This window comes from Podarcis pityusensis (genome assembly GCF_964106645.2).
Source record: "Podarcis pityusensis genome assembly, chromosome: 13".
Lineage (NCBI taxonomy): Eukaryota > Metazoa > Chordata > Lepidosauria > Squamata > Lacertidae > Podarcis > Podarcis pityusensis.
Window position 1 is genome coordinate 34,028,142 of NC_138038.1, and position 14,300 is coordinate 34,042,441.

General features: G+C 47.2%; 2 protein-coding genes across 4 annotated transcripts in view; one reads left to right on the forward strand and one right to left on the reverse strand.

The window, feature by feature from the left end:
• The window catches only part of LOC308461606 (serine protease 33-like), a 326,492-nt gene that overhangs the window by 304,527 nt on the left and 7,665 nt on the right, over positions 1 to 14,300 (reverse strand). The window contains exon 6 of one of the 2 annotated variants that reach the window (XM_080978658.1): positions 12,051 to 13,535. In XM_080978658.1, coding sequence (XP_080834784.1) covers positions 13,278 to 13,535 — 258 coding nt within the window. In that variant the 3' untranslated portion in view covers positions 12,051 to 13,277. Of the gene's footprint in view, positions 1 to 10,933; positions 13,536 to 14,300 lie in introns of those variants that run through there. The other variant, XM_080978657.1, reaches the window with a different exon arrangement.
• LOC308461615 (prostasin-like) lies at positions 1,833 to 10,571 on the forward strand. 2 transcript variants are annotated; one of them, XM_080978679.1, is made up of 7 exons: positions 1,845 to 2,252; positions 5,126 to 5,146; positions 6,413 to 6,454; positions 6,714 to 6,876; positions 7,998 to 8,266; positions 8,972 to 9,141; positions 10,142 to 10,571. In XM_080978679.1, the coding sequence occupies exons 4-7, from the start codon at positions 6,797 to 6,799 to the stop codon at positions 10,385 to 10,387; spliced, it is 765 nt and encodes a 254-aa protein (XP_080834805.1). In that variant the 5' UTR covers positions 1,845 to 2,252; positions 5,126 to 5,146; positions 6,413 to 6,454; positions 6,714 to 6,796; the 3' UTR covers positions 10,388 to 10,571. The 2 variants fall into 2 exon arrangements, with proteins under 2 accessions (XP_080834804.1, XP_080834805.1); XM_080978678.1 differs by lacking the exon at positions 6,413 to 6,454 and having other exon boundaries at positions 1,833 to 2,252.

Here is a 14,300-nt window from a genome sequence, read left to right on the forward strand (position 1 = left end):
GCTGACTGGGCTGGAAGTTGGCTCTTCAGCCTTGGGGGCAGGATAGAGTCCTCCACCTCACCTCAGAGCAGCGTGATAGCCCAAGGGGCAGAGAGCTGGTTGTGTGGCATACACAGCTATGTCCTCCAATAGAGGAGAATAGCTAGAGGGCCAGGAGGAATGGCAGGAGAACTACCAGCACTGCCCCAGGCATCTGCCACCCAAGGAAGCCACCTCAATCTGTCTAACGGTAGAGACATCCTCTGCATTTACGCAATTGCTGGCCGTGTGTCTAGCTGGACTCCCAGAAATACTCACTCGTAGCCAGGTAGACTGACAGCCTGACTTCACTACACGAGGCCACTTTGTGCGTGTCACAGGCACTCTGCACATGCTGAGTCAAACTCTTGGCAGGCAATTCAAAATGAAAAACAAAAATGAATGATGGCGTCTCTTTGTTCGAACCAGGAAGCAAATGTCTTTATTTGAAGTGATTTAGGTGTGGTGTAATTGTACGGAAAGAATGAGATTGAGTATTTATAGAATGTGGTGTGTGTGTGTGTGTGTGTGTGTGTGTGTGTTCCTCCTTCTCTCCAAAATCAACAACCTTTCATGGTATACAGTCTTTCCAGACAGGTGAGTCCAGAAAGAGCCAGGTAGGGTGCTGCAGCTGATGGAGAACGCTTGTCTTCCTGGAGAGGGGAGGTGGCAGCGTTGAGGAGAGGTCAGTAGCATTTAAGGGGCGAATTGCAGGAACATACAGGAAACTGCTTTATCCTGAGTGAGACTTTTGGTCCATCAAGCTCAGTACTGCCTTCACTGACTGGCAGTGGCTCTCCAGGGGTTCAGGCAAGTGATCTCTCCCAGCCCTACCTGGAGACGCCAGGAATTGAACCTGCGACCTTCTGCATTCACAGCAGATGCTCTAGCCCCAAGCTAAGGCCCTTCCCTCAGAGGGAAGGTGGGTGGTCGAAGTAACGTCATCAGACCTCTGTTTAAGCCATGTGCTTACTCTGAAATTAACTTCCATCTATTTAAGCAATGAGCTCAGACGTTTCTCTCCATAGAGGTTAGAAACGCCGTCTTTGGATTGAATATTAAACCACTTACCTGCTAATGCAGCCAGGAAGGAGACCATAAAACAGACAGGCAGAAATGTATAACTTTTTAATGGTTAATTCATAAAGGGAAGTACCCTGAATTATGCTTCAGCTATGGGAGGGAAGGAGTATCTAGCAGTTAAAGTGACAGGGCTCCTATATGCTGCAAAAGGAACAAACCCTTTGTTCTGGGAAATCATTGTTTTGCCCCAGTTTTTGGTTTCGGGAGATGATACTATTGTACTTTTAAAGCACATCCCACCACAACCGCTAAGGCTCCTGGAAACTGGAGTTGGGAAGCATTTTGGGAATTGTAGCTCTGTGAGTTCCCAGAACTCTTGGAGGTGGGAAATGTGTTTTAAATGTGCTTTAAATGTAGTGTGAGTGAGTGAGTGAGTGAGTGAGTGTGCGCACACACACACAGCCTTAAAGTGAATTGTGAGCCTTGTCATTCTTTTTCATTGCACATCTCCCCCTTCAGGGGAAGTAAGGAGGACGCAGGGGGTGCATATTTTCTCTCTACCTCATACCTGTTTGCTGTACACAGACAGCTATTTTGCCTGCTGCGTCTGCTGCAGAATAATGGGAAGGAGAACTTGAGCTCTGTTTGGGCCGTCAATTGTGCAGGAGGCCTGGAGGGCGGGGAGGGAGGGTGCCCCCTGCACCAGAACGTCCTTGCACCTGCCGGCGTCACAGGGCAGGTAGAGTTTCAACAGGGACGGCCGTGCCCAATCACAGCATCTCACTGTGGAATGTTTGCCGCAGGAGCTCTGCCAGAAAGCTCGGCCACACCAGCATTAGGACTGGGGGGCTGGGAGATCTCAGGTAATTGAGAGAGAGCCAGGAGTTTTACTGAGCGGCCAAGAGGAAGGATTCAGGGAAGCCGGGCTTCTAAGTTGCATCTCCACCCCCAGAACTCAGGGAGGCTCCTGTGAGCTCAGGGAAGAGGGAAATGCCTCCAGCCCTTCCCTTTCACCTTTGGACATGAAATTGTATAGCACAGGTGACCGAAACTGAAGCAAAACAGCTTTCCCCAGGAACTGGTTGGAGCAGAACTATCTCGAGGACCCAGCAAAAGAAGGACCACTGAAGCAAGCAGACAAAGGGGGGAGCCGATGGCAGTTGTGCCCTCCTCCCTGCTGCTGGGGCTGCTGCAACTGATTGTGCTGAAAGGTGATTGATGGGAAGATGGGGCGAGGGGGGGCGGGAATGAATGTGGGAGTCAGTCTCTTAAGTTTCCTGCATCTTTAAGAGAAGTAAGATGGAGGACGGTGTAGAAGGGAGTCTTTGAGTAATCAGTGACACAGGTGAAACAAAGATACAGGGTCTGTGGCAAGTCAAGGGTGAATGCAGGCTGTGTACAAACCACGCAATTAAAGTGCACACACACACACACACGCACACGCACACACACACATGAATCCTGGGAACTGTAGTTGTTAAAGGTGCTCTGTAAAGGGTAAACTACAGTTCTCAGGATTCTTCAGGGGGTGCTTTATCTGTTTGATTTGTAGGCAGAGGACTCTTCCCCCATTACCATCTTTGATGTGTAAAAGAAAATGAGACCACTAGAGAGTCATATATTCAGCCTTCTCCTTTATGGGGAGCTGGTTCAGTTAGAGACACTCTGCACACTCTCAGATGCACTCACAAAGGGTGAAGAGGTGTGGACAGTATACTGTATGTGGTTAAGGAGATTTTGACATGCATTCACTGTATTCTAAAACATTTGTTTTCAGGACAGAGAATCTGTTTTCAAAAGCCATTTCGAGGCACTTAGGATCTATGTCTGTCTTCTTCCCTCCAAAATGTGACGAGACCTTGGGTGCATTCACACCTGGGGAATATTGCATTAGTTTTCCTGTTTTTATAATGCTAGAGATTCTGCCCTGTTTCTTAATGTTCCTTTCCCACTGAAGCACATGCTGTGTTATGGAACTGTAGCTTTTTGACCAATATACCGGCATGTCTTGCCCAATTGCATTCACACCAGTGGGTGTGTACAACACAACAAGCAATGTCATCAGGCAGTACTTCTACTTCCCCACCCCTTCTGCACCCCTTCTGTTCCCCCATTATTCTCCCACAAAAACAGCAGGGCATCACTGTATGCTGATATACTGCCCCAAATTCCATCACTTTACGTCTGTGATTTTCAGGGTTAAGGAGGCTACAAACAGATTTTTTTTCTGGAATCAAATAACCCGGAAATGAGCACTAAACATGTGCTCTATTCCATTGTTTTTCTGAAAATGGCTTTTATACTATATGAAAGCTCAGGTGTGGATATTAACAGTTAGGAAAACATCAGGAAAATGGAACAAACTATCTTGTGATTACAGCCCTTGTTCAAATTCATAACGTTTTCAGTCATCTCAGCAATTGGGGGGGGGGGGTATAATTTCTGCATTATCTTAGTCTGTTTATTAACATATTCATGTCTGTGGTAAATTAAAAGAGGAGGATGTGGAATGCACTTCTGTTTTCAGGATTATTTAGCTATTAATTTTCCTTCCCATTAGCCATGGAACTGAAGGTCACACGAGCAGGGTTAACCGGTGGTCTCTCATCCGAGCACTGACCCCACATAGTCCAGCTTAGCTTCCGCAAAGTTTCTGTATCCTGTGCCTTTTTCAAGCCATGCCCTTGGCAATAGCAGTCACAGAGGCAGAGCAGAAGCATGTAGTTGGTGTCCTGTCAACTGTGTTGCCTTACCCCCCCCCCCCCCACACACACACCCAATACATCGCAGTGACATTGTTGATGGCCAGTCAGATAAGTGCCACCTCCCTGGCCCTCCAACTTCTACTACCTGGGATGGGCAGGGTCATCGTGACAATTTTCCTCTTATCCACACATCAACTTGTTCCTTTGACAAGGAAGGAAAACACATCCTCCAAAGTGCAAAACTTGGAGTGTTTCCAGATGAACCTTTTATACCATTACCCAAACAGTTTCATTGCTGTGTTTGCACCATGACATCACCATCATTTTTTTACAACCACCCTGCCCATATCTGACATTCATGGAAGATCTAGAGCATTAGCACAAAAATATTTAGATGTGGGTGTTTGTTAAAAATTGAATCTTTTTAAAATGGAAGCTGGGTGGTATGGTTCATCAAGGAGTAACTAACCCCACACCCAGACACCCATGGCTGCACATCTTCACCCCAACTTGCTTCTCCTCTCTAAATTTCACCCAAGCTCTTTTTGTTTTGGCTCCTTGAGATAGCCAGACATGCTTTCACTTTCATTCGTACAAATATTGGTCCTGCAGAGCCCTTTGCTCAGGACCACTAAGTAGTCGTGAATGTGAACAAGTTCCCACAGCTTGCTGATTTAATGTTTAACTTTAACTGAAGACCTTCAAGCATTCTGCTATCTCTTAATGATGAACCGCTGTAATAATGTTCTGACCTTTAGAACAAAGAGATATCTTCCAGTTATATTTCATATGTGTCATTTTATGGAATGCATAGGCTGGGTTTCTCGATCTTGTAATGCAAATTATGGTGTGTATGTACCCTTGCAAAACTTACCCTCTTTCGTGGCAAACCTGTTGGGAATCTGAGGTGAGATACCCCCACAGTAAAAGTTGTTCCCAGTACCAGTCACCGCACACAATCAAGAGAAAGTTTCAGATAGTTTACTCCTGCAGAAGATAAGGCTCAATAAGTTCTGGCTGTAGATATATACAGCTTGTAGGCTTTTGCTGATATAGATATACAGTATACAGATACAGATACATACAAGTAAAAGTTCCTCTGTTGCTCTAAATAAGTTCAGCAATTCACTGGACAAGTAACACTGACTAATAGGCAAATACACCTGAGATGACATGCATTAATCACAGATATAGTCCAAGATAGTGACCATCGCTGCCTCCTGGGGAAGCAGATACCATAGTTTAACTATGTGCTGCATGAAGTCAGGAGTATTAATTTTCTAACAAAATTGGGCAGGGTCTTCCTTCTGCTCTTACCTACAAACTTATTTTTGTGCATTGTCTCTTATTTGAAATATATTTTCTCTTTTTTTCCCCAGATGTTGCTAGCTCCGAAGCAGGTATGTAATATATTGGAAACTATTTCTGTACAGTGGTACCTCGGGTTACATATGCTTCAGGTTACAGGCACTTCAGGTTACAGACACCGCTAACCCAGAAATAGTACCTCGGGTTAAGAACTTTGCTTCAGGATGAGAAGAGAAATCATGCGGCAGCAGCGGGAGGCCCCCTTAGCTAAAATGGTACCTCAGGTTAAGAACACTTTCAGGTTAAGAACGGACCTCCAGAACAAATTAAGTTCTTCACCTGAGGTACCACTGTACAGGAATTTCACTGGCCAGAGGGAGAGTGAATGGTTAAACAAAAATAAGCTCTCTCAGAATTATAGTGCTGATTCAAACCTAACAGTCATCCAGTCCAAATTCTGATCGCAGCCTATCACAACCTAGTGTCCTCTAGATGTAGTTAGATTCCAGTTCCCATCAGCCTCAGCCAGCCTGGCCAATGGTCAAAGATGATAGAAGTCACAGTCCAAAAACATCTGGAGGGCCACAGGTTGTGTGAGGCTGCTGTAGATCCAATTCACCCATGTTGTACTGAATCTAGACCAGTACAAATAGACAGACAGAGCAAACAAGGTGTCCCACAGACATAACTGCATTTTTCCAGAAAGACTGCTTACCGCAAGCTGGAAAGGAGTGGTGCAGCCGAGGCACTTTGTGGCAGCCTTCTGGCTTCGACATGGCCAGGGGAGGACATCACTTCCTCCTCCATCAGCCGCACTGAGTGGTGGGGCTCACCCACACTTGCAACCAATCACAGGCAACCTCGGGGGCATTGGTAGGGAGCGGACCAGAAGGGAAACTTCTTCCCTCTGGTTCACTCCCTGGCCATAAAAGCCAGTTGCACTTAGGCCCCAGCCTCAGTCATGGGCAGCTTCCTCCATCCACCCTTCTGTTGCCACATTTGGGACCAGGGATGAATTTGCCTTCAGACTAATTGGGCCTTTCAGGCAATTAGCCAGCCTCATAGCAATTGTCACAACTTGGTGTCAGATATGGCATTGGGTTGGATCTTTAGTCTATCGGATGGGGGGTGCCCTCCCTACTCCAAGGTCCTGGGAATTTTGCTACCGCCAGTGTAATAGTATCAATCTCATCCCCAAGGAGAACCTTGACATGAAAAGAGTCAGCAATTCCAGGTTGTTCTGTTAGTATTGGTTTGATTATATGCTGCCTAACCTGTTTATACAGACGGCAATGTAATAAAACGTGTTTCATACATTCGACATTGCAAGATAATGTGCATAGGATTGTGTTTTTCAGGGGAAACAAAATCATAAGGCTGCAATCCTTTCACACCTAGGAGTAAGTACCAAATGACTCCAGGGGGACTTACTTTTGGATAGGACATATATAAGATCGCACTAAAAAGTATTTACTTGCCGGGGGGGGAAATATTCCTCAATACCCAAAAGGAGCAGTCACTGGAAATGTTACTTAGAAATTATTATACAAATAAATTTGCCAAGGCAAATTGAGACGTTTCATTTCACATCTTGCCTTGTAAGAATTCAGTTTTTGTGATCATTACAATCTACCTTTCTTTCTTCTCTCTTTTTCACAGTCTGTGGACAGTCTGTGATATCTCCACGTATTGTGGGAGGGAATCCAGCCCCCGAGGGCGCATGGCCATGGCAAGTCAGCTTTATGGAGAACAACAAGCCTATATGTGGAGGCTCCCTCGTCAACGAGAAGTGGGTGGTGTCTGCAGCTCACTGCTTCACTAAGTGAGTATCCAATACCTGCATGTCACTGGGGAGCCATTATGCAGCTTTGTCCCAGAGGCAGCTGTAAGGCCAGGCAGATGGAGGGAGGGAGAGACCAGTTGCAAAAACGATGGAACACTTGAGAACCAAAAACCTGCTGTTCCATGAGGTGAGCCATGGTGTCAGGGCTGAAGAGGAAGGTGGTATCCTCTCCAGGCTATGTACCCAAGTGACTTAGACAGGCAGCTGAATCTTCCTACAACACAGGCAGTGGGACAGCTTCCTCCACCACACCTAAGGGAAGCAGGTTAGCTTAGGGGTCTGAGGCAAGCTACATGCTGCACACAGCCATGTCCACTCAACACCTGACAGACTCAGGAAGAACAGCTGCTGCCATTGCACCTTTTGCCCAAAGTGGCCACCTCCCTCTGCCCAATGATAGAGCCGTTCTTCCCCAGTGTATATCCCACCAAGCCTATGGCAAGGACTAGTGGAAAGTAGAGGCATGGGGTGACTTGCCCATAGAGGCAAGTGGCGCAGGGCGCCAGGGCGCCATGTTCTGGAGGGTGCCAGGGAAGAGGTGGAGGCTGGACGCGGAGCCTCCTGGCATCAGGTCGCTGCCCTCGCCTACCTCCGCCATGCCACGCTGAAGCAGCGCCGTGCTCGGAGCCTCCACCTGCCGTGCCCACCATGGCATGGGCACCAGGGAAGAGGCGGAGGCTAGGCGCTGCGACTCCCGGTATCAGCTTGCCGCCCTCGCCCACCTCACTGAAGCAGCACCACGCCCGGAGCCTCCGCCTCTTCCCTGCTGGAGGAGCCGCCCTCCAGCCGCTGCCTGCCTCCTCCAGCCCCACAAAGCTGCCGGTAGCGCCGTAAAAAGGTTGGCAACTCTGGGAAACGGGGGGGGCAGAGGGATCTTTGCACCATGGCACCGGATATACTTAAGACGGCCCTGAGTAGAGGTGAATGTTATGAATAGTGGCATGTTTAAAGATGTGTCGTGTTATAAGGCATGGTCAACAAAGCATAGCCACTCAAAGGAGGCAGTCTTGCTTGCGGACTCAGCAAGACAGGATCTCAGGTTGCACAGAAACCAAAATCCCTGCTTCACTTGCTTTTCACTCTTGTTTTCCCTCTTCCAGGGGTTACGGACAGTATGATGTGCTGCTGGGGGCCTATCAACTCTCAATCCCCCCTTCCAGCCTTGTGGTAACTACTGTGCAACAGGTTATTTCTCACCCACATTATAACGGCAATGATGGCTCTCCCGGGGATATCGCTTTAGTGGAGTTGAAGGCCTCACTGGATTTGAACGACTACATCCTCCCAGTCTGTCTGCCAGACTCTTCTGCACAGTTCTCTATGGACACATCCTGCTGGGTCACAGGCTGGGGGCAGGTTAAAGACGGAGGTGAGGAAGAGAGACAGGGCATGCTCTCATGCAGACCAGCCTTCCCCAACATGGTGCCCTCTAGATGGTTTGGACTACAGTTCCCATCATCCCTAGCCAGCATGGCCAATGGACAGGGACAATGGGGGGTTGCAATCTAAGTATCCAGGGAGAACCTGGTTGAAGAAATCTGTTTTAAATTTTGAGGGCCAAACTAAATATTATGTTGTTCATGCTTGCTTAGAATGACTACTTTTATTTTGGAGGGAAAGTATGCAACTGGGTTTGTGATCCACATTTGCAGGGAAGCATTTCCAAATTCAATTACTGCTGAAAAATCAGCCTTTCACAGCTGCTGTATTCCAAGCCAAGTACTGTTTACTTCTAAAAAGCAGTAGAACAGGCTTCCCCAGTGCAGGTTACCAGGGGTGGAGGTTTGTCTGAGTGTTCAAAGTGTGGCGTGTTCTTCCACAATGTGCTCACTGTTAAAAAGTATGTGTGAGGCACCCAGAACTCAGTTACATTGGCAAATAAAAAGTGCTTTTTATGCGTTATAACACTGTGACACCAGATGGCGCTGTGGGGTCCCGTCTTTTGTCAACGTGATTTCCCTTTATGAAGTTTAGAACGCATTTTCCTGAAACTTTTTTTTGGACGTGTCTAGATCCAGCCCCAGAGACCCTCTATTCCATTTTCATTCAGCTGTCCAATTTTTGTCTTCTGCAGAGGCTTTGCCACCCCCACAAACGCTTCAGGAACTGGAGGTGCCCCTCATTGACCGAGACACATGCAACTCTCTCTTCAACAGTGCCCCAGCGCCAGACCTGCCTCAGAATCCTGTCCTAGATGATATGATCTGCGCTGGTTACCCAGAAGGCGGGAAGGATGCCTGTCATGTAAGATGCCCCCCATCCTACATGTCATAAAACCATTGCCAGTCTTGGGCCTGGTATTATTAGTGAAAACCAACTGTTCAGAAGTGTTGTAAGTTTACTCAGTGGGAACTTCTATCCCTGACCCTACAGTATCCTGAGAAGAGACAGGGAACTAAATGCACTGTAAAAAGACGTGTGCCTACAGAACCCCAAGCCATGTCTTCCTGACCTGGACCTAGTCCATGGATCAGCCATACCCAGTCAACTGTCCCAGACACCCCTGATTTACAGAAGCCACCTCGGCTTCTGATGAGCTCCTGGGATGTCCCAATTTGGCTCCCACAAAAGCACAGCCCCAAAAGATGAACATTGGAGGGGGCACAATCTCAGAAGAGTCACTTAATTTATGCAGGACCTCCACTCCGAAAGGCGCATGTCCCGATTTCACTCAGAGGCATGTTGGAGGGTTGGGGCCAGCAAGCTTTTTTTAGGGGATCAAGGAGCTAATCTTTCAGTGGTAAACTGGATAGGGTCTGGGTCAACATGGTGGGGCAGAGCCAAGAGCAAATGATTGCTCAGTGAAATGATTTAGAGGTGTATAAAATGATGCCTGATATAAAGAAAAAGGATAGAGAGACAATTCGCCTCCCTGGCTCTCTCATAATACTAGAACCCAGGACCATCGAATTAAGCATAATGCTGAGGGATGCAGGGTGGATGAAAGGAAATACGACTTCATGCATTGCATAGTTAAAACTGAAATTTGTTCTCACAAGTTGCAGTGACAGCCATCAACGTGGATGGCTTTAAAGGGGGAATAAACAAATTCCTTGAGGAGAAGGCTATCCATGGCCATGAGTAGGAATGAGGGTTCAATTATAGGGGCTTGCAAGCGCCTGGCTTGCAAGTGAGACCTGAGCCTTACTCCAACTTATCTAACCATTAACCCAAATCTGGTCTCAGGAGGCTTCCCATAGTCACGTTCTAGCTGCCATATCCCCCTCTCTCTTTCTCTCCACAGGGTGACTCTGGAGGACCCTTGGTTTGCAGGTGCGATGCGGGTTGGACCCTGGCTGGGGTTGTGAGTTGGGGAGAGGGCTGTGCTGAACCCAAACACCCTGGTGTCTACACCTTAGTGCCTTACTATGCCAACTGGATCTCCGACAACGTACCCAACATAAGCTTTGTGGCGTGCAACCATGCTGGATGGCACAGTGCCCCCATTATGACACTCTTCCTTGCACCTCTTGCTCTGGCCCTCCCTTGAGGTGCCATCTCTCTGTTGGCCCGCAACCCAGACGGTACTGCCAACTGGACTCTGTTAGAAATATCCAAAAGGACTGTGTGAAGTAGGGTACAGTTTCTGGGAATCTTCTCCCACTTCTGTCAAATTAATTGGGGCACATCTGCGTTATCCATTTTTTAAAGAAAAAATAAACTCTTTGATAGTGCTGATGTTTAATGTCAATCACTCAGTTTTAAAGGGGAAATCCCAGGAGATAGTTTAAATTATGCAAATCAATTCCGCAGCAGAGGTGGGTGAAAAATGTTGAATTTAATTTCTTTGAATTATGTGAATGTTTTTGATGCAGTCCAGGTTTGTCTGTGGTACGTTTGTTTACATCATCAATCTACTGCTATATTTACAAATGTTTTGGCTCTTGCACTCTTTGAATGCTCACGCACTCTTTTCCTCTCGTCGCTCAGGTGCATACCCGGGATTGCAGTTTTGCAATCCAAATGGTGTGATTTGTCAGCACCTTTGGAGAATTACCTTCCTTAGGAACTTTTTTCTTTTTTTCTTTTTGCACAATTTTCAATGTGTATTCAGCATGTGTACCAATGCTTTGGTACTATCACATTGGGGAAAAATTAAAGGGGTGATCTAGACTGTCACTGTTTCGCAGGAGGAATCCAATTGAAAATTTAAATTTTCACAAAGGGGATTAAAGCGCTGTAGTGCAACAAACCCACTAAATACAAAAAAGACAGGATTTTTGGAGTATGCAAAGCAACAGGAAAATCCAATAACCACTGATTGACAGGGAGCTATATAATCTCACTGAAACACGGGACGCTAGCTGCCATATATGGAGTCAGACTATTAGGCTATCTACTGTCTGCAGTGACTGGTAGCAGCTGTCCAAAGTTTCAGACAAGGGACGTGCCCAGTCCTGCCTGGAGATGTTGGGGATCAAACCTGTGACCAGAGATGCTCCTCTGCTGAGTTACGGCCCTTTCCCCATAGCTCAGTGAAAACAAATGAGTGCAAACAATGAATGCTCAATAAACAGTGGACATCATATAACCTCCAAGCCAATTTTGTGCTAAATAAGCAGCTCACCTGGGAGAGTGTTTCCTGGTCACTGTGTGGTGTCCGTGAGATGCATTTGTCTTAGTTGAGATCACCTCATAGCTTCTGTTCTACAGATTTGCAGCTTGATAGTTCGATACCAACATTGTCTGGCTAGTTCCATCCCAGCGCAACATGGCACTTCATTATATACAGCTGAACTTTCCCCTTCCTGTGTTCATTTACTCTACAAACAGACAGACCGACACCCAGTTCTAACCCACATGTGTCAAAGGCATCTCCGAAAACCAATCCAGGAGGCAAAATATTAGCAGTGACTTTTTCAAAGGGTGGGTTCAGGGAAACAGGGACTGTCTCAGATAAAGACCGACAGTTGAAGCATACCTGTGGGGTTTTCTTGCTGGTTGGGTGTTCAAACAAGGGCCAGTTACCAGCTACTGCTAATGTTCACAGGACTGTATGATTAAAATTGAAGCGGACTAGCAGCCTCATGTATGGGACGCGGGTGGCGCTGTGGGTTAAACCACAGAGCCTAGGACTTGCCAAACAGAGGGTCGGTGGATCGAATCCCTGCGACGGGGTGAGCTCCCATTGCTCGGTCCCTGCTCCTGCCAACCTAGCAGTTCGAAAGCACGTCAAAGTGCAAGTAGATAAATAGGTACCACTCTGGCGGGAAGGTAAACGGCGTTTCCGTGTGCTGCTCTGGTTCGCCAGAAGCGGCTTAACCATGCTGGCCACATGACCCAGAAGCTGTACGCCGGCTCCCTCGGCCAATAAAGCGAGATGAGCGCCGCAACCCCAGAGTCGGTCACAACTGGACCTAATGGTCAGGGGTCCCTTTACCTTTACCTAGCAGCCTCATGCCATGCTGGCTATCACTGATGTGAGATGCAGTCTAAAATATCTGGAGAGCACCAGGTTGGCAAAAGCTGCCCTAATATCTGCCACCTGTTCACTTTTGGACACAAGCCACCAGGATATTCTCCCACAAAGGCTCCACCCCCTATGTCTAAATTACTTACGAATTGGGGAAATGGTCCACTGTTACATAGAAAAGTACCCTTTTAATTTCGACCAGTTGAGTTACATTTATCTTTTACCGATCTGTATTTCCTTTCATTTCTCTGTTATTCCTCTACATTCTTTCTACTGCCATCCGCTAAGCCTAAGTACTAATATTGACCTCCTGCTCTGAGAGCTATGATCCTTATGTAACCAAAATGGCATTATCCACCCACAGCAGGGGTGGTACTGGCAGGTTTGAAGGCACTCAAAGTTTTGCAGAACAAAAAAAAAGTACAGTAGCCACAGAATGCTGATTGGCTGTTGGGTGGGGAAGGACAGAAGACAGATAGAATGGAGTAGCCTGAAAGAAGGTGTGTGTGGCTGGCTGGCACATTGAAGAAGAGCACCCCTTGCAGATCCATGTGCTCTGTTCTTATTTTAATGGCTCTTGACCCTACTTCCGTTTCTGTTTCCTCTTTCAGTTACACATTGTTTCTCTTCACCTATTGAACAAAAACAGGGCGATCGTTCAGATGGTGGCAAAGCTGTTTAGAATATTCAGAGGTGACGCACTTCTGAACACTAGTTGCTGGGAATTGTAGGTGGGAAGAGCTGCTGTTGCAAGCTTCCCCTGGGCATTGGTTGGCCATGATGAGAACGAGATGTTGGTCTAGATGGGCAACTGACCAAGTCCAGCAGGGATCTTCATCTGTCCTTGATGTCCTCTGCTTCAGGCTCAGCCTACAGAAGACCAGAGTCCGGTCACTCTGAGCTGGTTGATCCAACCTATCAACACAAGGTGGCCATTCTGAAGCTCCAAGTGTGCAGGCAGCATGGGTCACCAAAGGCTGTGGGTCAAGACCAGGAGAAGAAGTAGAAGCAAGGGAGTGGCAGAACTGGCACTCAAGAGATGGGCATCACCGCCACCATGGGCTGCTTTGTCTGCCATAATGCGCTGAATCCAGTCCATGTAGGAAGTCACCCGTGTGTGGATTCCCGGCCGCTTGGGCTTTGCACAGTCCACCCCAAAGCTCACCACTCCAGCCAGGAACCAGGTGCCATTCTGCTTGCAAGCTAAAGGGCCCCCAGAGTCACCCTAGAGAGAGGGAGAGAGAAAGACAAGGAAATATAATAGATTGCCTTATAAAAGGCCAGCCTTTTTGTGCATTCATTCATTTATTCATTTTCTAGTATTTGTAGATCTCTTTTCACTACTGTGTGATCTAGCCCAGCATTGTCTACCCTGGCTGGCAGCAGCACCTCTCCAAGGTCTCAGGCAAGGGACTTTCTTATCACTTGCTGCCTGATCCTTAAAGTGGATATTGTTGTTTAGTCAATTAGTCTTCTCTGACTCTTCGTGACCGCATGGACCAGAGCACACCAGGCACTCCTGTCTTCCACTGCCTCCCGGAGTTTCATCAAATTCATGTTGGTCGCTTCTGTAAGACTGTCCAACCATCTTGTCCTCTGTCGTCCCCTTCTCCTTGTGCCCTCAATTTTACCCAACATCAGAGGGTTTTTTCCAGAGAGTCTTCTCTTCTCATGAAGTGGCCAAAGTATTGGAGCCTCTGTCCTTCCAGTGAGCACTCAGGGTTGATTTCCTTCAGAATGGATAGGTTTGATCTTTTTGCAGTCCATGGGACTCTCAAGAGTCTCCTCCAGCACCATAATTCAAAAGCATCAATTCTCCGGTGATCAAAGTGGAGATACCAAGGGCATTTTTGTGTGTGATTTTCACTAACATATGCATCTATAGGCACGTTTTACCCTAGTATATGCATTTTTGCACATATTGCTTGGCTGGAGAACTACATTTCAGTCCACATATTGTTTCAGATGATGCAAATGTGGCAACTTAGCC